The 26687-nt window shown below is 41.8% G+C and overlaps 2 protein-coding genes and 1 pseudogene across 2 annotated transcripts; 2 read left to right on the plus strand and 1 right to left on the minus strand.

Annotated features, from left to right (window-relative positions):
- Positions 1–1061: 1061 nt before the first annotated feature.
- On the plus strand, positions 1062–2955 carry LOC130135509 (probable protein S-acyltransferase 23; annotated as a pseudogene).
- A 2347-nt stretch (positions 2956–5302) lies between these two features.
- LOC130135510 (glycine-rich protein DOT1-like) lies at positions 5303–5902 on the minus strand. The gene is made up of 3 exons (XM_056304983.1): positions 5827–5902; positions 5651–5703; positions 5303–5521 (listed from the first exon to the last, which is right to left on the minus strand). The coding sequence occupies exons 1-3, from the start codon at positions 5900–5902 to the stop codon at positions 5303–5305; spliced, it is 348 nt and encodes a 115-aa protein (XP_056160958.1).
- An 873-nt stretch (positions 5903–6775) lies between these two features.
- On the plus strand, positions 6776–24843 carry LOC115667249 (uncharacterized). Its single transcript, XM_056304984.1, has 19 exons — positions 6776–6979; positions 7469–7834; positions 9050–10037; positions 10614–11060; positions 11220–11657; positions 12119–12616; positions 12737–13174; positions 13345–13767; positions 13971–14228; positions 15434–15645; positions 16560–16802; positions 17664–18029; positions 19534–20521; positions 21105–21551; positions 21711–22148; positions 22609–23106; positions 23227–23664; positions 23835–24257; positions 24478–24843. The coding sequence occupies exons 1-19, from the start codon at positions 6780–6782 to the stop codon at positions 24739–24741; spliced, it is 8373 nt and encodes a 2790-aa protein (XP_056160959.1). The 5' UTR covers positions 6776–6779; the 3' UTR covers positions 24742–24843.
- The last annotated feature ends 1844 nt before the right edge of the window (positions 24844–26687 follow it).

Consider the following 26687-nt stretch of genomic DNA (forward strand, 5'->3'; position numbering starts at 1 on the left):
GCCTAAGTTTCAAAAAAAATCTGCTCTTCTTCTTCACCTTTTTTGCCAAAAATTTGCTCATCTTCTTTTCTTCACTAAAGTAAAAGAGTTTTAAAAGAAGCCAAAAAGAGAATAATCCATGAAATCTAGGGTTTGCATAATTTTTAGAATATTTGGAAATCTGGATCAAATGTGAAAAGAGTGGAAAGATCCAAATATAAATCATAAGGAGTTTGTATATATTAAAAAAATCAGAGAGTAAAAAATGGAATCCGTTAAATATTACATAAGGGAAATCTTTTATGTAATTAACCGCATTATTGTTACATTGAGGAAATAGTAAAAAATTTCCAAGGAAATACTTAGTAGGAAGAGGCACATGAAATGTTGAAATTTCTAATAATTACTAATTTGCAGCATTAAAACTCGTTAAAACCATTTGTTCTCTAACAAAACTCATGGAATCGAAAAGCACATGTCCTAAACTGAAGTAAAACAATTGCAATATGTATGAAAGCACCCTTTATAAGGAGAATAAATCAATCTCTTACAAATCACAGTCGTATATGTCAACCTTAGTAGCAACTCTTAGAAAAAGACAAGGCTATTATATATTTAAATAGACAAAGATTCTGCAAACCACGCTAGGCAATTCCTATTCGTGCTCTATTTTGTTCTCATGAAATAATTGTTCAATTCCTATCTTATTCAATTTCGCGAGCTAAAGGTTTCAATTTCTATGGCTGTGCAAAAGAATGCTTGGACTAAATTCGAACCAAATGTTTGGCACCTTCAGAAAATGAATTCTCAATCCCAAGCCCATTTCAAAAAATCTGCTCATCTTCTTTTTTTTCTTTTTCTTCCAAAAACCTGCTCATTTTCTTTTCTTCACTAGAATTAAAAAAAGGATCTATAAGGAAAAAAGAAAAAAAAAAGGAAGGATAGGTTCGGGTTCGACCCAGAAATCGAAGCTGACCAGTGAGCAGGCGATGGTTATAAGGCATAAACCCCCCAAACTAAACCACAATTCCTGCAATCACCATTCAACCTTTCCCGCAGTGATCGTATGAGGTGACACTCGTATGGCTTCATCGGATATCGAAGTCACCGGGTCCTCCGCAGCGGCGAACACCCAAAACCCTCCCGACGAAGCGGCCCCTGTCGATGTGTTCTCCCCCTCTGCCTACGGCGATTTGGAGAGATTGAGCAAGTTCGTGGAGCAAGAAGGAGCCTCTCTCGACTCCCGATACTAACGAATACTAACGAATACTACGCTCTACCGTGGGCTGCTCTCAACAACTTCGCCGACATCCTTCAGTACATCATTGAGGTATTGCTTTTTGTCGCTCGCTTCTTGTTCCTTTGCTTGCGTGTGTTAGTTGCTGCTGGAAGCATTTGCTTCCTGCTCGTTTCTGTCTTAATTGTAGCTCTTGATGTATGTTGGCGTTGGATGACGAATTGTTTTTAAAATGGCCATTGAAGAATGGGGGTAAAGTGAATGTGAAGGGAAAATTACCAAAACAATTCTAAGCTTATTGCAATTGTGCCAATTCAATCATAAACCTTTTTTTTGTGTCAATTCAGTCCTAAATCTTTTGCATTTGTGTCAATTCAATCAATTCGGCCAATTTTGGCTGACCGGCGCTGACGTGGACGCTGACGTGGCAATTTTTTAATATTATTTTTTCTTTTCTTTTCTTTTTCCTTTCCTTTTTTTTTTCTTCATCTTTATCTTCAATCTCTGGCCTCTGACCAGCGAGGTCGGCCCCGCCGACCGCTGGTGAGGCTCAACCTCACTAGCATTGGGCAAGGCCAACCTTGCCCAGCCTTGGCGAGGCTCGGTCCTGCCAGCAACTGGCGAGGTCGGCGATCTGGCGAGGCTCAAACTCGCCGGTAACTAGCGAGGTCGGCCTCACCCAACAACAGCAAGGTCGAGCCTCACCAGCGGCCGACGGGGTTGATCTCGCTGGCTTCCGCCTCTGGCCGATTGCCAGTCCAACGACCGGCCAGAGGTTGAAGATGAAGATGAAGATGAAGATGAAGGAAAAATAAAAGAAAATAATTCGAAAAAATAAAAAAAAATGATATTAAAAAACTACCACGTCAGCTTTGCCGGCCGGCGGGCATCCACGTCAGCGCTGGCCAGCCAAAATTGGTTGGATTGACTGAATTGGCACAAATGCAAAAGATTTAGGACTGAATTGGCATAAAAAAATGTTTAGGACTGAATTGGCATAATTGCAATGGGTTTAGAACTCTTTTGGTAACTTTCCCTGAATGTGAATGACAACGTGTAGCAGACTGCACAGCATTGGGCTGCTGTTAGTGGAGCTTGGGTAGAGGCAGCTGATATAAACGGGTATCGGGTACTTATTCATTCTCTCATTTTTCTTTTGAGGTATTGTTGTTCTTATAGCATCGGCAAGAAGTAAAGAACGAATTTGATAATTATAGCATTGGTGTGATAGGTATCGTCTTGAGTTAAGAAAGGATTTCGAGCTTTTCATGGGTGACTTTTATGCTGTGCTGAAGAACAGTAATGTGTGATGCCACTAGCTATAGTGGTCATTTCAATTTTTATGAAACTGCTTCTGCCAAAGATCATGGAATTGCATCTTCTGAAGTCTGTGATTTACTCTCTTTCACTATATGTTCTCCTTTGTGTTCATTGAGAAGGGTTGTTCCTTTTCTTACTTCGTCTAGTGTTAATTTTTTTTTCTTTAATGACCATTCTTCATTTGCTAGCCTCTCCACTGCAGGCAGTTCATGGTGACGGCCTTCTTAAATCGCATTGTCGCAAGGTATCGTGCTGATTATGATGCACCTCATCACGATGGAAGAAGTCCTCCTCATTGGTATGTTAAAATTGCTCTGGATCTTAAGGCGCAGGAACGTCATGAAACTGCCTTCTGGAAAATAAGCGGACAAAGTTGGACGCACATCACATGTGTATCCTCCAAGAATAAAGTGTGTTAAAGGATTTATATAGAATCGTATCTTCATCAACCAATCTCAATATCACCACTACGCTATATCTCATGTTCTATTTTTAGTTAGATCTCATAATTTACACAATACTTAGAACAAGATTATATTAATGATTTGTAAACTAATGGTGGAGTTTAACGTTAAATTTAGAAGGTTATGGTCATTACAATTTAAACAACCATAATATTTTAATCATATTCGTAAACTAACCATGGAATTTAAAGATCCGAATAATATATAATGCAAAGCCAATTATATCCGAGGTTTTTTGCTACTAGGAAGCCGGTGCACCTCTACCTTGTTAGTCATACATGACCCTCCAACTTAATGTCGAATAGATCTGGGGTCTTTTAACTTATCTTTTCTAGTGAAAAAAATGCATCACATTAATCATTGGTTCCCTTTTTCGTCCAGTAGATTATCGCACTAAACCCGATCACCTACTTGACAACCCGGCGAGTTTATCTAGGCTTGGGCACAATTTGGACAGGCTTAAGAAATATGCTCATGAGTGAAGCGCCCGAGTAAGGATTTCTAAGGTCGATACCCAAATGGAAAAAAATAATAATTCAAAGACGATGTTGTGGCTCGTGTTTAAAAAATCGGGATAGCGAAATGACGAAGGACCCCGGATTTCGTGAGTGATAAAAATATTTTTCATTCATTTTTATAAGTAATATAAATTATCATTTTTTCAGAAAATATTTTTTTAACTTTTTTTGAAGAATAGGTTTACCGGTTATCGAGTTTTTTGAAATGGTGAAAGTCTCTTCCGTCCGAAACCGAGCGCCGAATGCTCACAATGGCAGTGTTGCAATTTCCGCCAACATGAAGGGCAAAAGGATTTGCATGTGAGGGATAGTCGGCCTTGCCTTTTTTCGTCGAAACACAGTGTCAGAGGCTACAATCATTTCTCCTTTCTTGACTTCTGCTGCTCGTTGGAGTTGGCGAATACTTCGGGATCCTTGTTTCTCATATCGGGTACGTTCACATGAGTTTAGGAAAATCGAAATATGATCCGACGATATACATGAGTTTAGGAAAATCCAAGTATGATCCAACGATATGTGACCCCTGCGCACGGAATGCGGGGTTCGGGGGCAGAGCCCCCGACACGGGGGTCCCGCTGACCGGACAGCGGGCAGGGGTTCCGCTCCCCGGTGAGCAGACGGCGGCCCCACTTGCCGGTGAGCGGGCAGGAGCTCGGGGGCAGCGCCTCCGAAATAACATCGGGTTTGCTGGTCCGTTTGTTGTGGGATTGAAGGGATTCGGATAGGCTTGGGCTTTGGGTCCATTTTAAGTCCTGTATATATTGTACTCGTATGAGAGATCATTGTAACAAGTGGCTGTGGTTATAAACCTAAATCATAGTGGAATCCATTTGCAGGACGTAGCCCTATTCGGGGGTGAACCTGGATAAACTCGTGCATCATTTAATTTTCTTCTATTCTCTGCGTGATCGTTCTGATTCAGTTTGCGATACACCCCATCACTGCTGACGGAGAAAGGAAGTGAAAAAAACCATTCGTTTCCGAGCGTAGTTCTTCTGCATCAGTTTGGGAGAAAGGCGGCGGGCGGGGCCTTAGTTTTTTGTGGATTAAGCAAAATGGGGGTGTTTCTAATGGAGCCACGGAGGAGGCGAAAGACAAGGCCGGCATGTAGCCGCGACGGAGATGGAAGAGATGAGTGGGCGACTGCGATGTTACTTAAAATGAACAGTTTCAATCGGAATGGCTAAAAGCGTCGATCAGATCTAGTATTGATTCGGCTCAATCGGTCGGACAAATGAACTATTGATCGGAGTAAATCTCTCACCGCATCTTTGACTTAGGTCTTTAAAAGGGGTTAAAAAAAAACAAGGGAAGGGATGATTCGGGATTCGCCCCTTTAGCCTCAAGGATCCAATAAATTCATTTAGAACATATAATCCGGTTCTAGGGAGAAAAAAAAGAGTAAAAAAAAATAGAACACACGATCCATCTAAAATGTTATTAATATATTTTTACTTAACACTTCAATGTTTTAAATGATCAATCGAGAAAGTAGCAATCATGTTAAATCTATTTTTTTACGGTACCAAATTAAAATATATCAGTGCAATCGCAATTGAAAAACATGAGATCTGCGCGTGCAAGTGTTTTAGGTTTTTTTTAGGGATGTCAAAACCAAACACGATACCCTAATCGAAACACGAACCGACCCGACCTGAATACGAAATTTTCTTATTGGGTCGGGTTAGATCTCAACTTGTTTGGGTAACAATAAAAAGAATTGTGTATTGTTTGGATCTATTGGGCTTGGGTACCCAAGCCCAACCCAAACAATAACCAAAACCCTATACCACTTCAAATGCACTTCGTCCACCTCGACCGCCTCCTCCTCGCCCCCCGACTCCCCCGTCCCCCACGCCTCCGGCCTCCGCCCCCTCCCCGGCCGCCACCCCTTCCTCGGCTCCCCCGAGCCCCTTGTCGCCCGCCTCTCCCCCTCCCGCCGCGACTTCATCATCCAGCTCGCCTCCTCCGATTCCGGCCTCTCCGTAGACCCCATCGCCACCCTACCGCGAGAACGCACGCCATCTCCACCGCACTCAGAAGAGAATCGCAAAAACTCAAAAGGGCTACCGAGTCAAAAGCCGGAGGAAGCGAGCAACCGGCGAGGACCAGATCCAACACTCGAAACCTACAGGCGACGCGAGCGAGCGGCGGACACCGCCGTCGCCGGCGGACGCGCGGCCCCCTACGCATGCGGACACATACAGAAGCATACGTACAGATCATGGAGAGCGAGAGAAACCACGCGCGAGATAGAGAGAGAGAGAGACGGGGAGAGGGGAGGGAGGGGGGAGGAAGGGAAGCGAACCATCGCCGTCCTTGTCGAACAAGCTGAAGGCCTCCTTGAACTCGGAGATCTGGTCGTCGGTGAGCTGATCCGCCATCTCAAAACCTTCCTCCCTCCCTCCTCGTCCTCCTTCCGAAATGCGAACAGCGAACGGAGATCGCGAAACAGAGGAGAGAGAAAGAGAGCGCTAGAGAGAGAGAGAGGGGGTGGGAAGAGCTTTCGTGAATCTTACGAAGAAGACGAGGCTGAAGCCGACGCCTGCGGCGGCGGTGGTGCGGGCTCGTCGACGACGCGGAGTCCTCCTGCTGCGGCAGCAACGATGCTGGGACGACGGGCGCAGAAGGCGGCGATGCCGCGGCGGCGGTTGAATTGCTGAGGCTTCATTGTTTGAAACACAAAACCCGCCCCGACCCGCCCCGACATGACCCGGCTCGATCGTGTAGCTTTATCTTGTTCGGGTCTTGTCTCGGGTCGGGTCGAACACATATGCCCAATATTTGGGTCGGGTCGGGTATCATGAAAACCCGACCCGACCCGACCCATTGACACCCCTAGTTTTTGTAACATCAAAATATGGCGGTTAACGAAATACTAATATTCACACCATACAATATGCAAATCGAAAAAAATCAATTTAAGAAAAATCATCTTCCTGATCATCTTCAGCATCAAGCGGAAATGCCCCGGAAATTTCACCAACAGTAGCCTCGCCCCCACAAAGTTGCCAAAGAGCTTCTTCCGCCTTTCCTTTTCTCGATTCCGTACGAGCCATTTCGCCGTTCAGTTCGTCGTCGCCACCTGCCATTCAAAACCCAACAAACCCCGACCCGACCCGGTTCGGTTTGACGGAGCTCCACATCATCATCGCCTTCTTCGCTTCGCTTCCCGCGTCGTCTCGAAAGCGAGATTGGGTGGAAATTCTGGCATCGGGAGACGAATCTCCAGCCCCGCCCCCGTTCGCAGATTCAGAGACCATGTCGACGACTTCCCCTCCTCCTCCTCCTCCGCCGCCGCCGCCGCCACCGCCGCCGCCACCTCTTCCTCATCCTCCTCCCCGCCGTCCTCCTCGATGGAGGTACGATGTGTTCGTGAGCTTCCGAGGCAAAGATGTGAGGAGAAACTTCGTAGCGCACCTCTTCTCCGATCTCCGGCGGGCCTCCATCCAATTCTTCAGGTGACGTGGCAAATCGTTTTTTCCCTTTTTTCCCCATACAATAGGGATTAAATGAAAAGAAAAACAATAATAATAATTAATAATAATAGAAATCTATTCGGACCACCTAATTTCTCTCTCTTCCCCTCCGTCAGTCCACGCCGCCGCGTCTGAGCTTTGACCTCCGCGCCTCCCCCGCCGTCGCCGGCACGTCGTCCGGATCGTGGAGCGGCCGAGGACGGAGCAAGGCTCCGTGGACGAACCGCCGCGCTGGGTCATGGGCCCCGGCAAAGTCACCGTTCGGATCCGGTCGGCTCCGCCTTCCACCCGTCGCCGTGGTTCCAGATCTGGTCGGGCAGAGCAGATATGTGCGGCAACGGAGGCGGAGGGGGGTAACTTGAGCGGTGGCGACGGCCGTGCCAGGGGGCGGTATGGCGGTGGCTGTCATGGCGGAGGAAGAGAGAGAAATGAAGGTACTTGACTTTTTAATGTGCGCGTCAATGCTTTCAGAGACAACGCGAGAGAAGACATTGGGGAAGAGATCAAATCCAAGCTTTTCGAAGCGATATGGCATGCGAGGATTGCCCTGATCGTGTTCTCCAGGAACTACGCCGACTCGAAGTGGTGCATGAACGAGCTGGTCGAGATCCTGGAGTGCAAGAAGAGGTACGGAACCCATGGTCACCTGGTTGTTCCCATCTTCCACGAGGTAGAAGCCGGAGACATTTCGAACTTCGATGGCGGAAGTGAATTCGCTCAAGGGTTTGCGAGATTGTGTGGAAAGGCGACAGATGCTGAGCAGATACAGAAATGGAGGGACGCCCTGAGAGAGACTAAGCAATTGACAGGATTCGACTTGCGGAACGACGCCGGAGGGTACAGCATCTCTTCTTCTTCTCCTTCTTCTCCAACATATTCATTGCGTTATTATTTTGCGACTCCGATCATCTTGATTTTAGTTTAAATGCGTGTTTGATGTTGAATGTGGAAATTCAAACTCTTTCGAGTTTTGCCATTTTTGGGTCCCTGATGGGCTCATACGAACCATTTTGGGGGAAGTCGATTTCCCCCGATCTAAGCTAGTTCTCGAAAACAGTTTCCTTCAAACAAAGGGCCATAAGTTTCTTCTTCTTCCTCCTCTGCTATTATTTGCTACTTTCTAGGATTTTCGCTCATTGGGGGACTTAATATGTTGATGTTTGCTAATCCTAACGTTGTGTAAACCAGGAGAAAGTATTCCGATAAGTCGAATTTGTCCCCTTAATTAACATCAAAATCAAAAAAGATCTTTCTTTAGCAATTATTGCAAGAGAAATTAGCCGAATATTTCTATTAATGAATAATTCGTTGGGAATCATGACAGAATATGCTACGTCATCGTATATTGCATAAACTGAAAATATGAGATAAGGGAACGGTACAACCTCGTACCGTCTCGGCCTGTCACCTTTATGCTTGCCTTATGCCCGTTGTTACTGCGCGTACTTGGGACAATCCCTGTCCCCAGAGCTAGTCGTCGCAAGACTCTTGTGGAAGCCTATAGGGAAGGTGCTAATATGGTTTTAGGAAGTGACCAGCTGTGCTCATTACCTCTGCATATTGCTTGTTCTTCTTTGTTTTCTGCAATTTTTGCAAAATTTATGTTCCATTTGTCATCTATATGAACCTCATTTATCAAACTACAGACGTATGATAAAGTCATAATCATTTGACAACCAAATATCAAAACTTATCTACAATAAATTACAATTATAGGATATTTTATCCACCTAATAGTAAGGGCATTCTCATGCTTGGGGGGGGGGGGGGGGAAACAGTGGCCTGGAACAGCATAAGTGCCTCCCCAGAACTTGTAAACAAGTTATGATCGACAACTTATACCATTGAACGTCCACCAGAGGACTCACAATTTTGTTCTGATGTAAAATAATTGGCTATAGGCGCATGCTGCATCAGCAGGAAACTTAATAACAAGCACTGATTTACAAGTTGGATGTTTTTCATTCATATGAATGTGTAAAATGTTGAATATTTTGTCTCTTGGTGCATATTTACATTTATTTCTCTTATAACCTTAACTGCACAACATAGGGATGAAGGGAGACTTGCGGACATAATAGTAGAGTACCTTGTGGAGAAAATCCGCGAAACACGGCCACTCTACTTTGTGAAAAACGCAATAGGAGTGGATGTCTTGGTACATGAGGTGATTTCTTTACTTGGAAAGGGCCAAGAGGAGGACGTGCGCGCGATAGGCATATGTGGAGCAGAAGGAATAGGGAAGACGGTGGCGTCCAGAGTCATTTGCAATAGCATTCGCAGCGATTTTGAGTGTTTTGTATTTCTTGATAAAATTGGAGAAGCAGATCGCAACAATCTTGTAGGTCTATTAGGCCTACAAAAGAAGCTGCTCCATAATCTAATAAAGGTGGAAGGATGGAGGATGTATGACGACATTCAGACCAACATCGACGAGATAAATAGTAACATGTGCCTTAAAAGGATACTTCTTGTTCTTGATAATGTTACTAGGAAAGAACAGATTGACTACTTCGGGGCCGGAGAGCGAGAACTGCTGTGTCCCGGGAGCAGAATTTTGATCACAACCAGAGACCAAAACTTGCTAAAAGATCTCAAGGTAGACGACAAGTATATCATCAAAGGTTTGCACCCGAATGAAGCACTTCAGCTCTTTCGCCGCCATGCCTTGAAGAGAGAAGAACCTCAAGAAGGCTATGAGGAGTTGTCCCAAAGTCTAGCTCATTATGCAGGAGGTCATCCATTGTCTCTTAAAAGGCTGGGTTCATCCCTAAACGGCAAGTCAAAACATCAATGGCATCAGACATTGGAGAAGTTGGTTAAAAGCCCTTATCTCGATTCTCTCTTTTGTTCGTTCTTGTCAGTTGGGCCACATGGAGGTCAAGGCGGTGATGCTTTTGATGATGGGGCACACACTGGGGTGAGGCAAATTAGGCTCTACGGACAGTCAGTTATTGATGCCATCACCATCGACTATGATCAGGACGGGTGTTTGGAGAGATCCTCCCAGCACGGTGGACGTGTCCATGACAATGAAACGGTCAGTTTTGTGCCGCTCTAATAGACTGATTATGTACTTTACTACTCATCGCTTATAAGAAGGTAAACAGAGTCAACTACAAGTTCAATATCATTTTTGTGCGTCTATTATAGAATCTACCACAAAAAGTTGATAGATAGAAGAATGTAGTCAGGTAGTCAGGAGTGATGGTCAACATGTAAACATCTACGGAAGTGTTGGTGTGTTACTGCTTCACGTAACTTTGCCAAGTATGAAGGTTCAAATTCTATCATTCCTTTTTTCTTCTTTTACGTATTTACTTCGACTCTTTTGATTTGTTTATGGGACTTTATTATCTTGCCTTTCATTTACCGCAAAATCGGCATGCGGCAGCTTTGCTCACGGACCTACTTATAGCAAAAAACTCTAAACAAAAAACATTTCTTCGTTCCTTTTTCTATTAGGGATAAGTACTTAAACCAAATTTGGTCAAGTAATTTATCTTTCATGGTAAAGGAATTATATTGATCCAAAATAACACAGAAGCAATACATATTAGCTGTTAGATGAATGTGATGATGGTAACACTTACAAAAACTTTTGCACTTCTTGCAGCTGGTGAGATTGGATCATCCAAGTGAATACCTAATTTCTATATCAGGCCATATTGATGATTATGGTGGTCATGATGTTGTCCGGTCTCTCAAGATCCGCAGCAACAAGAAGACGTATGGACCATTTGGATCTGAACAAGGACAGCCTTTTGATCTCTCACATTCAGATGGAAAGATTATCGGGTTTCATGGGAAATGTGGCAGCCATCTCCACTCAATCGGAGCACATTTTGGGCCGATTTCTCACGCGTATCCATTTGATGTTGTGGGACCATTTGGTGGTGATAGTGGTATGGACATTTGGGACGACAGAAAATATGTGGATGTGAGGCAAATTGTCATAGGCTTCGATTCAGCAATTAAGTCCATCTCTATCTTATACGATGAACACGGACGTCCAGTTGGTCCGTTCACACATGGCCCAAGTGGAGGAGGCAAAACATATACGGTGAGCTATGATATAAACATTGTCAACATCATCGTCTGGATGCAATGTGGTTTTGTTGATGTCCTCGATGCTTTATTTTTTCTGGTGAAGTCTAATCTTCATTGTTATAGTAGATAGTTTTTCTTGAATTCTTTAATTTTTATCCTTTTTCTTTCTCAGATCAAGCTTGACCATCCAAGTGAGTACTTGACATCCATATCGGGCTATACTGAAGAGGTTTCTGGACTCACCATTCTTCAATCATTGACAATTCATACTAATAGAAGGGATCATGGACCGATTGGAACAAATAGTAAAGGGAGGCATTTTTCATTTCCATACACCGGCGGCAAAATTGTCGGGTTTCATGGGACTTGCGATGGCCCTCGTCTCGAGTCCATCGGAGCTTTTTATGAGCCGATTCCTCATACATATCCCATTAAGGTTTTCGGGCCTTTTGGAAGGAAAGGCCAAAAATCCTGGGATTTTGTTGATTTAAAGGGGATTGATGTTCTCTACACAGATTTCATCAAGTCCATTACTTTTGAAGTCGATGACGCCACCAGCTCCGAACCGCAAACTAATTATGGTGAAAATGGCAGGGAGAATACTTTCAAGGTTAGATCTAGACTCTTATCCTTTTATTTTTTTTCCGTTTCTGCTTGAACGATGTAAGTTTATTTGTCTAGCTTATCATAACATTAGTCGGATTACGGCATTATGAACCTCAAGATTCTGAGCAATTATATCTCAAATGCACGTGAAAATTTACATAACAGAGATACCTGAGGATCAGCATGATTGTTGGAAAACCAAATGAAAAATTAATGACTTCACTTTATTAAAATTAGGCAAAGACAAACCTAGCCATAAACAAAAGGTAAATTAACTTTTGATTTACAAAGTGAAATGTACTACCAAATTCATTAGAAACGTAATTTACACGAATCTTAGCATATCAAACTTATTTCATAGATTCGAATCGTATTTCAAAAGAATATACTAATTTATTTTGCTCATCCAATGATGCAACATAGAGTCACTCATGTCAAATATGGCTTTTTGTGGCCTTTTTGCAGGCTAAACTGAGAAAGGGAGAGTACATAACTTCTTTTGCTGGATATCTCAAAAATGCAAATGATAGTGGGACTCTGATCAACTCGCTGACATTTCAAACCAACGAAAGAACTTTGGGACCGATTGGTAGAGAGGAGGGGGAGTACTTCTCCTTACCATCGGAAGCTGGGAAAGTTAACAGGTTTTTTGGGACAAGTGGTGATCATCTGGAATCTATCGGAGCAGAGGTCAAACTATACTCTAACAAGCACTATCCCTTTATGTCTGTGGGGTTATTTGGTCCATTCATCAATAATTCGAATGCATCTTTTTGGGATGATGGCAATAAGCATACCAATGTGAGGAAAATCATTGTTGAATTTGAACCGAGAAAAGGGCCATACATCCGATCAATCACGTTTCAGTATGAAGAGGAGTGTAAAGAATTTTGGCAATCTGAGACACATGGTGGCATTGATGAAAACAACTTCCATATAGTAAGGAACGTTGACATCCATACGGTATGTCCCCGTACATACATATGCTTCCTAAAATCCCTGCGAAACTTGCATAGCCTACTTTAGCAGGTGACTCTTTCGAGACTTAAATCATGAGAATGATGGTTATGTCTATTATTGCAGATCAAAATACACGATCCAGATGAGTATTTGTCTTCGATATCCGGGTATTATTATTCGTCCGGCATTACTTCTCTCACGTTTCAAACTAACAAAAAGACGATCGGACCTATTGGTGATGAAGTGGGATGGCACTTCTCATCTCCTGCAACAGGCGGCAAAATTGTTGGATTTTATGGGAGGAGTCGCGAACATCTCGAAGCGATTGGAGCATATTTTGAACCGATCTCGCATCTCTACCCAATTAAATCGATCGGGCCGTTTGGAGGCCTAGGTGGATGTGCTTGGGACGACGGGCAATTCAGCGGTGTGAGGGAAATTGAGGTAATGTACGACAGTATTATCCGTCACATTATGTTTGTGTATGACAAGAGCGGTGAACGAGTTTGCTCAAGAGTGCACGGTGGCCCCACTGGGGAAGACAAGTCCAACATCATCAGGGTAAGTGTTTCTTTCATTCTCCAATTCGTCATTGTTTACTTAGTCATATCTCATCGGTCGAGATGATGCTAATATGTGTCCGGTCACGTGATTTAGTAAATTAAACTTGACAAATAAGTATTGTTTTCACCGCTCGTCGAGTCTTAAGAGTGACTTTTGAGATTGCATAGGTTAAATTGGATTATCCACGGGAGTACTTGACATCGATAGCTGGTTACAAGCGAGAGGATGGTGCTATCGTTCAGTCGCTCACATTTTACAGTAATAAAGGAAGACATGGTCCCTATGGCAAGGAGACGGGGAAGTACTTTTGGTATCCTTCAACCGGAAGCAAAATCATCGGCTTTTATGGAACATGCGGGGAGACTCTCAAATCCATAGGAGTGTATGCAGAGCCCATACCACACATGTATCCTTTCAAAACCATTGGACCCTTTGGAGGCTCTGGTGGTACTCCATGGGATGATGGAGTGCATACTGATGTGAGGGCATTTCATATCATTGCCAGCGACGTAATTCACTCCATCGGCATTGTGTACGATAACAATGGTTCCATCGTCGACCACATTCAACGCGGCCATGGAGCCAGCTGGGTTAGTCCAGATCTCAATCCCTCTCTCTCTCTCTCTCTCTCTCGAAGTTGTTCATGTATACAGGTTGCTTTTCATAATGTTCTTAGCTTCATGTGGCACACTATCTTTTCATCGAAGACTGAGGCACTTCTTTTGGCATCCTATGTGTCGAAGCTTCATATGTTTTCACAAGTAAAACATGTTTGGCTTTGCTGTTCTTGCAGGTCATTCTGGATTATCCCAAGGAGCGTCTAGTTTCGATATCGGGTTGCATGAACGGAAATGGAAACGCTCCTCACACTATCATCCGCAGCCTGAACATACGTACCACGAAGGCCATTTACGGGCCGTACGGATCGAAGGATGCTTTCGGAAGGTTAACGGAATTTTGTATCCCGCCGGCATCAGGTGGTGGCAGGATCGTTGGCTTTTTCGGAAGTGTGGGATCACGTCTTAATTCTATCGGAGCGCGTTTGGAACCATATTAAAGTTAAACCCCCTTCCCTCCCCCGAGCTGTATTTTTATTTACGTTTTTTTGTCTTTGGCTTGTGAATTGTAAGAATCTTCTTTTTAATTTATTTTTTTTAAATGATGTTGGAACTAGTCTTTTTTTTCAAGCGTTTGACATGGAAATTTTCGGTAAATCTGAGGATTAACTATGAGGATGCGTTGGATTTAGCTTGTCCACTTTTTGAAACTAATAACAACTTTATTGTCTAAAGATATGTCGCCTTGATACTAAATTTTGTCGATTGGTTAATCCAATAGTTACGTGCAAACGAAGCTGGAATGGTCTAGCCATCTAATTATAAACTATAAAGTAAATTATAAAGTAATAAATTTGTAGAGAAATATAATTGGTATTACCGTCTTAGTAGCTCCTCGTCAGAAATTAAATTTACTGTCCATTTCTCTTCACAGATCTAAGGTTAATTTATAGATAGTTCAAGCAAAGACAATGTAATAAATATGAATTTATAACTTAATCATGACCATTACATCATTATTACATCATCATTGTTATAATTGATTACCCATTGAGAAAAAAAAAAGTTATTATTTGTTATCGACTATTTAGTTTAAAAAAATCATGCTATAATTAGATTTTATGAATAAAATTTAAGATTACCTTAAGGGACTGATGGAGTTTAAGGAATATTATTAGTTTCAGCCTATTAGCTTACACAATATAGTTTTGAAAATAATTTTTATAATTATAGATATATCTAATTAATACAATAACAAATTATGTTCGAATTACTACTACACACACAAATATTGTAATCATTTGTAAATTGTATTAATTTTTCATTTATAGAACTCATGGAATCGAATGAGCCAAGCACAAATCCTAATTTGATGTAAAATGAGTGGCAAGTGTAAAACAAAAAAAATACATTTGTAAGGACTAGGAGAAATTAATTCCTTGCAAGTCATAGTCTTATGGACCAACTTTAGTAGCAATTCTCAGAAAATTTTTTGTCTAACAAAATACAACTTATCAACTAGAATGTTCTGTTTGTGCTGATTTTCAAGATTCTACAGTTGGAGGTTAGGATTAAATATGTTTGTGTTTCTAATTTTGCAGATTAAACTCAATTACCCTCGAGAGTACTTGACTTTATTTTCCGGTTACTTTGAAGATTATTGCAAGTATATTATCGTTTTCGCTCACTCAAATTTCAGAGCAATGAAAGAACTTCTGGACCAATTGGTGTAGAAGACGGGAAGTACATTTATATTCCATCAACTGATAAAAAGATCGCGGGTTTCATGGGAGGTGTGGAATCTATCTTGATGCACTTGGAGCACATTTTGAGCCTTGACAGGCTAAGCTCTATGTGCGCCTTGCAGTTGATGTTTGACTTCACATTTAATGTGTATCATCACATAGGCCGGTTTGATGTATCCTCCAAGAATAAGATGTGTTAAAGGATTTATATAGAATTGTATCTTCACTAGCCAATCTCAACATCACCATTACGCCATATCTCATGTTCTATTTTTAGTTAGATCACATAATTTACACGGTACATTGAAGAAGATTGTGTTAATGATTTGTAAACTAATCACGTAGTTTAACATTAAATTTACAAGGTTATGGTCATTACAATATAAACAACCATGATAATTTAATCATATTCGTAAACTAACCATGGAATTTAAACAACTGAAAATATATAATGCAAAGCCAATCATATTCGAAGTTTTTTTGCTACTATGAAACCGGCGCACCTCTACCGTCCTAGTCATACATGACCCGTACCTGGTTAGAGGAACATCGTCAAAGGGAAACACACGGTCCAAATTGCTTTTCTTAATGTGAAATAGCTCTTCGGTCTTTAACTTATCTTTTCTAGTGAAAGAATTGCATCACATTAATCAATGGTTGCTTTTTTCGTCCAAAACCCGATCACTGATTTGATAACTCGACGAGTTTATCTAGACTCTGACACAATTTGGGTGGGCTTGAGTAAGTATATTTCTTGTACACCTAGGCTCATCTACTCAGGTCCAATCCACCCTGCCCGTGCCTAACCATTTTTCGGGAAAATTTGACATTATCATGAATGAGCGTCTGAGTAAGGATTTTAAGCTCGATACTCAAATGAGAAAAGATAATTCAAAGATTACGCTATTCTGATGATTAAAAAAATTGGGATAATTAAATGATCGAAGACCCAGATATTGTAAATTAACAGCACAGCTGGAATCTGCATACGATGACTTCTTTAGCAAGCCTCTCTCTCCAATGTCTCAATGAAACTTAGAATCTAAATATAGCCCCTCAAACGATAACAAATCACCATAGGAGCTTCAAATCAATGTCTGAAACCGTCCACCGCCTCCTCTTAAAGATACTTGGCCGTCCACCACCTCCTCCACTGCCGCCGCCGTCGCCGCCGCCGCCGCCGCCGCCGCCGCCTCCTCCTCCTTCTCATCGTCCTCAATGGAAGTACGATGTGTTCGTGAGCTTCCGAGGAGAGGATCTGAGGAGGAACTTCATATCGCACCTCTTCTCTGCTTTGAGGGAGGCCTCCATTCAATTCTTCAGGTGACGTGGCAATCATTTTATTTTTTCTTTTTTGGCGCTCCCATCCAATCCAATTTGGTTTGACCATGACAATAGCATTAAATGCAACAAAAAAAAAATAGAAATCTATTGGGACCACTTAATTTCTCTCTCTTCCCCCTCAGTCCACGTCACCTCTGAGCTTGACCTGCCCGCCTCCCCGCCGTCGCCGGCGCCGCGTCCGAACCGCTCCCCCCCGTCGTGTTTGTCTTCCTCCGAACTAGATCTGGAGCCCTGGCCGCGTCCGACCCAGATCTGGAGGCACCGGCCATTGACGACGGAGAACTTTCAGATCTGGCGAAGACCCTCGCCGGCGACGAGCACGAAGACTGCGATCGAGCTTCTAGGTTTGGGAGCTTGCCCATGGCCGTGAGCCTTGACGGCGAGGTCCATTTGTTTTCGGCCACCGGCCAGTTCTGGTCGCTTCGTCTTCTCGCCATCACCATGGCTCCAGATCTTGGTCTTCAAGCTTCGGCTTCCTCTGTGCATCTGCTGCTTGTCTTCAACTTCGTCTGCCTCTGTTTTTTTGTTTTTGAGCTCATGATGTCGCAGCGGCCATATCTGGTCGTAGCGGCCAAGGACGAGCAAGGCTCGTGTTTGTGGACGAACCGCCTCGCCGGTCATGGACCAGCAATGTCACTATTCAGATCCGGTGGGCTCTGTCACGGTTACAAATCAACGAAGGCGGAGGGTGTAAACTCGCTGCAGGGTGCGACAGCCACGACGACGGGGAGGGCTCGAGGATGGAGGTGTCGGCGGTCATGCTAGGGGGGCGGTATGGCGGTGGCTGTCAAGACAGAGAAATGAAGTTGTTAATTTTTTTGTGTGTGTCAATGCTTTCAGGGACAACGCGAGAGAAGACATTGGGGAAGAAATCAAATCCAAGCTTTTCAAAGCGATATGGCACGCGAGGATTGCCCTGATCGTGTTCTCCAGAAACTACGCCGACTCGAAGTGGTGCATGAACGAGCTGGTCGAGATCCTGGAGTGCAAGAAGAGGTTCGGGAACCATGGTCACCTGGTTGTTCCCATCTTCCACGAGGTAAAAGCCGGAGACATTTCGAACTTCGAGGGCGGAAGTGAATTCGCTCAAGGTTTTGCGAGATTGTGTGGAGACGCGACAGATGAAGGGCAGATACAGAAATGGAGGGACGCCCTGAGAGAGACTAAGCAATTGACAGGATTCGGCTCGCGGAATGACGCCGGAGGGTACGGCATCTCTGCTTCTCCTTCTCCACCATGTTCATTGCGTTATCATTTTGTGACTCCGATCATCTTGATTTTGGTTCAATTTGGGTTTGATGTTGAACGTGAAATTCAAACGGCCCCAAGTTTCTTCTTCATCCTCCTCTTCTGTTATCTACTACTTTCTAGGATTTTCACTCACTGGGGGGGAATTAAACAGTTGATGTATGCTCATCCTAACGCAGTGTAAACCAAGAGAAGTATTCCGATAAGTCGAATTTGTCCCCTTAATCAACATAAAAATCCGAAACGATCTATTTTAGTAACTATTGCAAGAGAAATTGGCCGAGTATTTCTATCCATGAATAATTCGTTGGGGTTCTTATAATATTGAATTTCATGACAGAATATGCTACTTCATGGTATATTGCATAAACTGAAAATATGAGATAAGGCGACGGTACAATCTCGTCCGTCGCCGCCTGTCACCTCTATACTTGCCGATGAGGCTCTGGTGACAGTTGATATGCCCGTTGTTACTGCGTGTACTTGGGACAATCACTGTCCCCAGAGCTAGTCGTGGCTAGACTCTTGTGGAAGCCAATAGTGGCGGTGCTAATACGGTTTTAGGAAGTGACCAGCTCTCCTCATTACCTCTGTATATTGCTTTTTCTTCTTTGTTTTCTGCAATTTTTGCAAAATTTATGTTCCATTTGTCATCAATGTGAACCTCATTTATCAAACTACAGATATATGATAAAGTCAGAATCATTTGACAACCAAATATCAAAATGTATCTACAGTATATTACAATTAAAGGAGATTTTACCCACCTAATAGTAAGGGCCATTCTCATGCTTTGGGTTTAGAATCCGATGGTTGCGGGTTCGATTTTTGGCCTGGGGAACCTCAAGATTAAGGGGGGAAGTGGGCATTGTTGTGAGCTGCTATGCTAATTCCCTTCCAGATGACCAATTAATTGCGGTTGTGTCATTGAATCATAAAAAATTTAGAGTATCTTGGACTGTTCATGTTCACTAATGATTAATCTGTCACGGTGGCACATCAATAAATCAAAACAGTTTCAGCAATGACTAAGAAGTAAGAACTGACCTCTGTTAACCTCCCTATTTTGATGTGTTCCGTTGCTGTGTCCTGCTTCTGTACTACTGCACTTGTACAGTGAATACAAGTCTACTCTTGCTCGACGGACCTCTGAAACAATGTATAAAAAGAAAAAAAACAGGGGACAGTGACCTGGAACAGCATAAGTACCTCCCCAGAACTTGTAAACAAGTTATGATCGACAACTTATACCATTGAACGTCCACCAGAGGACTCGCAATTTTGTTCTGATGTAAAATAATTGACTATAGGCGCATGCTACATCAGCAGGAAACTTAATAACAAGCATTGATTTACAAGTTGGATGTTTTTTCATTCATATGAATGTGTAAAATCTTGAATATTTTGTCTCTTGGTGCATATTTACATTTATTTCTCTTATAACCTTAACTGCACAACATAGGGATGAAGGGAGACTTGCGGACATAATAGTAGAGTACCTTGTGGAGAAAATCCGCGAAACACGGCCACCCTACTTTGTGAAAAACGCAATAGGAGTGGATGTCTTGGTACATGAGGTGATTTCTTTACTTGGAAAGGGCCAAGAGGAGGACGTGCGCGTGATAGGCATATGTGGAGCAGAAGGAATAGGGAAGACGGTGGCATCCAGAGTCATTTGCGATAGCATTCGCAGCGATTTTGAGTGTTTTGTCTTTCTTGATAAAATTGGAGAAGCAGATCGCAACAATCTTGTAGGTCTATTAGGCCTACAAAAGAAGCTGCTCCATAATCTAATAAAGGTGGAAGGATGGAGGATGTATGACGACATTCAGACCAACATCGACGAGATAAATAGTAACATGTGCCGTAAAAGGATACTTCTTGTTCTTGATAATGTTACTAGGAAAGAACAGATTGACTACTTCGGGGCCGGAGAGCGAGAACTGCTGTGTCCCGGGAGCAGAATTTTGATCACAACCAGAGACCAAAACTTGCTAAAAGATCTCAAGGTAGATGACAAGTATATCGTCAAAGGTTTGCTTCCAAATGAAGCGCTTCGGCTCTTTCGCCGCCATGCCTTGAAGAGAGAAGAACCTCAAGAAGGCTATGAGGAGTTGTCCCGAAGTCTAGCTCATTATGCAGGAGGTCATCCATTGTCTCTTAAAAGGTTGGGTTCATCCCTAAACGGCAAGTCCAAAGATCTATGGGATCAGACATTGGAGAAGTTGAAGAGAAGCCCTTATCTTGATTCGCTGTCTCGTTCCTTCTGGTCAGTTGGGCCATATGGAGGTCAAGCCGGCGATGCTTTTGATGATGGGGCACACACTGGTGTGAGGCAAATTAGGCTCTACGGACAGTCAGTTATTGATGCCATCACCATCGACTATGATCAGGACGGGTGTTTGGAGAGATCCTCCCAGCACGGTGGACGTGTCCATGACAATGAAACGGTCAGTTTTGTGCCACTCTAATAGACTGATTATGTACTTTACTACTCATCACTTATAAGAAGGTAAACAGAGTCAACTACAAGTTCAATATCATTTTTGTGCGTCTATTATAGAATCTACTGCAAAAAGTTGATAGATAGAAGAATGTAGTAAGGTAGTCAGGAGTGATGGTCAACATGTAAACATCTACGAAAGTGTTAGTGTGTTACTGCTTCACGTAACTTTGCCAAGTATGCAGGTATAAATTCTATCATTCCTTTTTCTTCTATTCTTGTACGTAATTACTTCGTCTCTTTTGATTTGTTTATGGGACTTTTATCATCTTGCCTTTCATTTACCGCAAAATCGGCATGCGGCCGCTTTGCTCATGGACCTACTTATGGCAAAAAACACTGAACTTAAAAACTTTCCTTCGTTCCTTTTTTCTATTAGGGATAAGTACTTAAACCAAATTCGGTCAAGTAATTTATCTTTCACGGTAAAGGAATTATATTGATCCAAAATAACACAAAAGCAATACATATTAGCTGTTAGATGGATGTGATGACGGTAACACTTGCAAAAACTTTTGCACTTCTTGCAGCTGGTGAGATTGGATCATCCAAGTGAATACCTAATTTCTATATCAGGCCATATTGATGATTATGGTGGTCATGATGTTGTCCGGTCTCTCAAGATCCGCAGCAACAAGAAGATGTATGGACCATTTGGATCTGAACAAGGACAGCCTTTTGATCTCTCACATTCTGATGGAAAGATTATCGGGTTTCATGGGAAATGTGGCAGCCATCTCCACTCAATCGGAGCACATTTCGGGCCGATTTCTCACGCGTATCCCTTTGATGTCGTGGGACCATTTGGTGGTGATAGTGGTATGGACATTTGGGACTACGGAAAATATGTGGACGTGAGGCAAATCGTCATAGGCTTCGATTCAGCAATTAAGTCCATCTCTATCTTATACGATGAACACGGACGTCCAGTTGGTCCGTTCACACATGGCCCAAGTGGAGGAGGCAAAACATATACGGTGAGCTATGATATAAACATTATCAACATCATCATCTGGATGCAATGTGGTTTTGTTGATGTCCTCGATGCTTTATTTTTTCTGGTGAAGTCTAATCTTCATTTTTATAGTAGATAGTTTTTCTTGAATTCTTTAATTTTTATCCTTTTTCTTTCTCAGATCAAGCTCGACCATCCAAGTGAGTACTTGACATCCATCTCGGGCTATACTAAAGAAGTTTCTGGACTCACCATTCTTCAATCATTGACAATTCATACTAATAGAAGGGATCATGGACCGATTGGAACAACTAATAACGGGAGGCCTTTTTCATTTCCATACACCGGCGGCAAAATTGTCGGGTTTCACGGGACTTGCGATGGCCCTCGTCTTGAGTCCATCGGAGCTTTTTATGAGCCGATTCCTCATACATATCCCGTTAAGGTTTTCGGGCCTTTTGGAAGGAAAGGCCAAAAATCCTGGGATTTTGTTGATTTAAAGGGGATTGATGTTCTCTACACAGATTTCATCAAGTCCATTACTTTTGAAGTCGACGACGCCACCAGCTCCGAACCGCAAACTAATTATGGTGAAAATGGCAGGGAGAATACTTTCAAGGTTAGATCTAGACTCTATCCTTTTATTTTTTTTCCGTTTCTGCTTGAACGATGTAAGTTTATTTGTCTAGCTTATCATAACATTAGTCGGATTACGGCATTATGAACCTTAAGATTCTGAGCAATTATATCTCAAATGCACGTGAAAATTTACATAACAGAGATACCTGAGGATCAGCATGATTGTTGGAAAACCAAATGAAAAATTAATGACTTCACTTTATTAAAATTAGGCAAAGACAAACCTAGCCATAAACAAAAGGTAAATTAACTTTTGATTTACAAAGTGAAATGTACTACCAAATTCATTAGAAATGTAATTTACATGAATCTTAGCATATCAAACTTATTTCATAGATTCGAATCGTATTTCAAAAGAATATACTAATTTATTTTGCTCATCCAATGATGCAACATAGAGTCACTCATGTCAAATATGGCTTTTTGTGGCCTTTTTGCAGGCTAAACTGAGAAAGGGAGAGTACATAACTTCTTTTGCTGGATATCTCAAAAATGCAAATGATAGTGGCACTCTGATCAACTCACTCACATTTCAAACCAACGAAAGAATATTGGGACCGATTGGTAGAGAGGAGGGGGAGTACTTCTCCTTACCATCGGAAGCTGGGAAAGTTAACAGGTTTTTTGGGACAAGTGGTGATCATCTGGTATCTATCGGAGCAGAGGTCAAGCTATACTCTAACAAGCACTATCCCTTTATGTCTGTGGGATTATTTGGTCCATTCATCAATAATTCGAATGCATCTTTTTGGGATGATGGCAATAAGCATACCAATGTGAGGAAATTCATTGTTGAATTTGAACCGAGAAAAGGGCCATACATCCGATCAATCACGTTTCAGTATGAAGAAGAGTGTAAAGAATTGTGGCAATCTGAGACACATGGTGGCATTGATGAAAACAACTTCCATATAGTAAGGAACATCAACATCCATATGGTATGTCCCCGTACATATATATGCTTCCTAAAATCTTTTCGAAACTTGCATAGCCTACGTTAGCAGGTGACTCTTTCGAGACTTAAATCATGAGAATGATGGTTATGTCTATTATTGCAGATCAAAATACATGATCCAGATGAGTATTTGTCTTCGATATCCGGGTATAGTTATTCGTCCGGCATTACTTCTCTCACGTTTCAAACTAACAAAAAAACGATCGGACCTATTGGTGATGAAGTGCGATGGCACTTCTCATCTCCTGCAACGGGCGGCAAAATTGTTGGATTTTATGGGAGGAGTGGTGAGCATCTTGAATTAATTGGGGCATATTTTGAACCGATCTCGCATCTCTACTCAATTAAATTAATCGGGCCATTTGGAGGCCTAGGTGGATGTGCTTGGGACGACGGGCAATTCAGCGGTGTGAGGGAAATTGAGGTAATGTACGACAATATTATCCGTCACATTATGTTTGTGTATGACAAGAGCGGTGAACGAATTTGCTCAGGAGTGCACGGTGGCCCCACTGGGGAAGACAAGTCCAACGTCATCAGGGTAAGTGTTTCTTTCATTCTCCAATTCGTCATTGTTTACTTAGTCATATCTCATCGGTCGAGATGATGCTAATATGTGTCCAGTCACGTGATTTAGTAAATTAAACTTGACAAATAGGTATTGTTTTCACCACTCGTCGAGTCTTAAGAGAGACTTTTGAGATTGCATAGGTTAAATTGGATTATCCACGGGAGTACTTGACATCGATATCTGGTTACAAGCGAGAGGATGGTGCTATCGTTCAGTCGCTCACATTTTACAGTAATAAAGGAAGACATGGTCCCTATGGCAAGGAGACGGGGAGGTACTTTTGGTATCCTTCAACCGGAAGCAAAATCATCGGCTTTTATGGAACATGCGGGGAGACTCTCAAATCCATAGGAGTGTATGCAGAGCCCATACCGCACATGTATCCTTTTAAAACCATTGGACCCTTTGGAGGCTCTGGTGGTACTCCATGGGATGATGGAGTGCATACTGATGTGTTGGCATTTCGTATCTTTGCTAGCGACGTAATTCACTCCATCGGCATTGTGTACGATAACAATGGTTCCATCGTCGACCACATTCAACGCGGCCAAGGAGCCAGCTGGGTTAGTCCAGATCTCAATCCCTCTCTCTCTCTCTCTCTCTCTCTCTCTCTTTCCCGTCTGGAAGTCGTTCGTGTATACGGGTTGCTTTTCATAATGTTCTTAGCTTCATGTGGCACAGTATCTTTTCATCGAAGACAGAGGCACTTCTTTTGGCATCCTATGTATCGAAGCTTCATATGTTTTCACAAGTAAAACATGTTTGGCTTTGCTATTCTTGCAGGTCATTCTGGATTATCCCAAGGAGTCTCTAGTTTCGATATCGGGTTGCATGAACGGAAATGGAAACGCTCCTCGCACTATCATCCGCAGCCTGAACATACGTACCACGAAGGCCATTTACGGGCCGTACGGATCGAAGAATGCTTTCGGAAGGTTAATGGAATTTTGTATCCCGCCGGCATCAGGTGGTGGCAGGATCGTTGGCTTTTTCGGAAGTGCGGGATCACGTCTTAATTCTATCGGGGCGCGTTTGGAACCATATTAAAGTTAAACCCCCTTCCCTCCCCCGAGCTGTATTTTTATCTACGTTTTTTTGTCTTTGGCTTGTGAATTGTAAGAATCTTCTTTTTAATTTATTTTTTTTAAATGATGTTGGAACTAGTCTTTTTTTCAAGCGTTTGACATGGAAATTTTCGGTAAATATGAGGATTAACTATGAGGATGCGTTGGATTTAGCTTGTCCACTTTTTGAAACTAATAACAACTTTATTGTCTAAAGATATGTCGCCTTGATACTAAATTTTGTCGATTGGTTAATCCAATAGTTACGTGCAAACGAAGCTGGATTGGTCTAGCCATCTAATTATAAACTATAAAGTAAATTATAAAGTAATAAATTTGTAGAGAAATATAATTGGTATTACCGTTTTAGTAGCTCCTCGTCAGAAATTAAATTTACTGTCCATTTCTCTTCACAGATCTAAGGCTAATTTATAGATAGTTCAAGCAAAGACAATGTAATAAATATGAATTTATAACTTAATCATGAACATTACGTCATTATTACATCATCATTGTTATAATTGATTACCCATTGAGAAAAAAAAAGTTACTATTTGTTATCGACTATTTAATTTAAAAAAATCATGCTATAATTAGATTTTATGAATAAAATTTAAGATTACCTTAAGGGACTGATGGAGTTTAAGGAATATTATTAGTTTCAGCCTATTAGCTTACACAATATAGCTTTGAAAATAATTTTTATAATTATAGATATATCTAATTAATACAATAACAAATTATGTTCGAATTACTACTACCACACACAAATATTGTAATCATTTGTAAATTGTATTAATTTTTCATTTATAGAACTCATGGAATCGAATGAGCCAAGCACAAATCCTAATTTGATGTAAAATGAGTGGCAAGTGTAAAACAAAAAAATACATTTGTAAGGACTAGGAGAAATTGATTCCTTGCAAGTCATAGTCTTATGTACCAACTTTAGTAGCAATTCTCAAAAAATTATTTTTCTAACAAAATACAACTTATCAACTAGAATGTTCTGTTTATGCTGATTTTCAAGATTCTACAGCTAGAGATTAGGATTAAATATGTTTGTGTTTCTAATTTTGCTGATTAAATTCAATTATCCTCGAGAGCACTTGACTTCACTTTCTGGTTACTTTGGAGATTATTACGAGTATACTGTCGTTCGCTCACTCAAATTTTAGAGCAATGAAAGAACTTATGGGCCAATTGGTGTAGAAGACGGGAAGTACATTTATATTTCATCAACCGGTAAAAAGATCGCGGGTTTCATGGGAGGTGTGGAATCTATCTTGATGCACTTGGAGCACATTTTGAGTCTTGACAGGCTAAGCTCTATGTGCGCCTTGCAGTTGATGTTTGAGTTCACATTTAATGTGTATCATCACATAGGCCGGTTTTATGTATCCTCCGAGAATAAAATGTGTTAAAGGATTTATATAGAATCGCATCTTCACTAGCCAATCTCAACATCACCGTTACGCAATATCTCATGTTCTATTTTTAGTTAGATCTCATAATTTACATAGTACATTGAAGAAGATTGTGTTAATGATTTGTAAACTAATCATGTAGTTTAGCATTAAATTTAGAAGGTTATGGTCATTACAATATAAGCAACCATGATAATTTAATCATATTCGTAAACTAACCATGGAATTTAAACAACCGAAAAATATATAATGCAAAGCAAATGATATTCGAGGTTTTTTTGCTACTACAAAACCGAGGCACCTCTATTGTCTTAGTCATACATGACCCGTACCTGGTTAGAGGAACATCGTCAAAGGGAAACACACGGTCCAAATTGTTTTTCCTAATGTGAAATAGCTCTTCGGTCTTTAACTTATCTTTTCAAGTGAAAGGATTGCATCACATTAATCAATGGCTCCCTTTTTCGTCCAAAACCCGATCACTGATTTAACAACCCGATGA

Source organism: Syzygium oleosum, unplaced genomic scaffold (assembly GCF_021117445.2).
Source record: "Syzygium oleosum isolate NSW1041296 unplaced genomic scaffold, Sole_v2.1 Sole_v2.33, whole genome shotgun sequence".
Lineage (NCBI taxonomy): Eukaryota > Viridiplantae > Streptophyta > Magnoliopsida > Myrtales > Myrtaceae > Syzygium > Syzygium oleosum.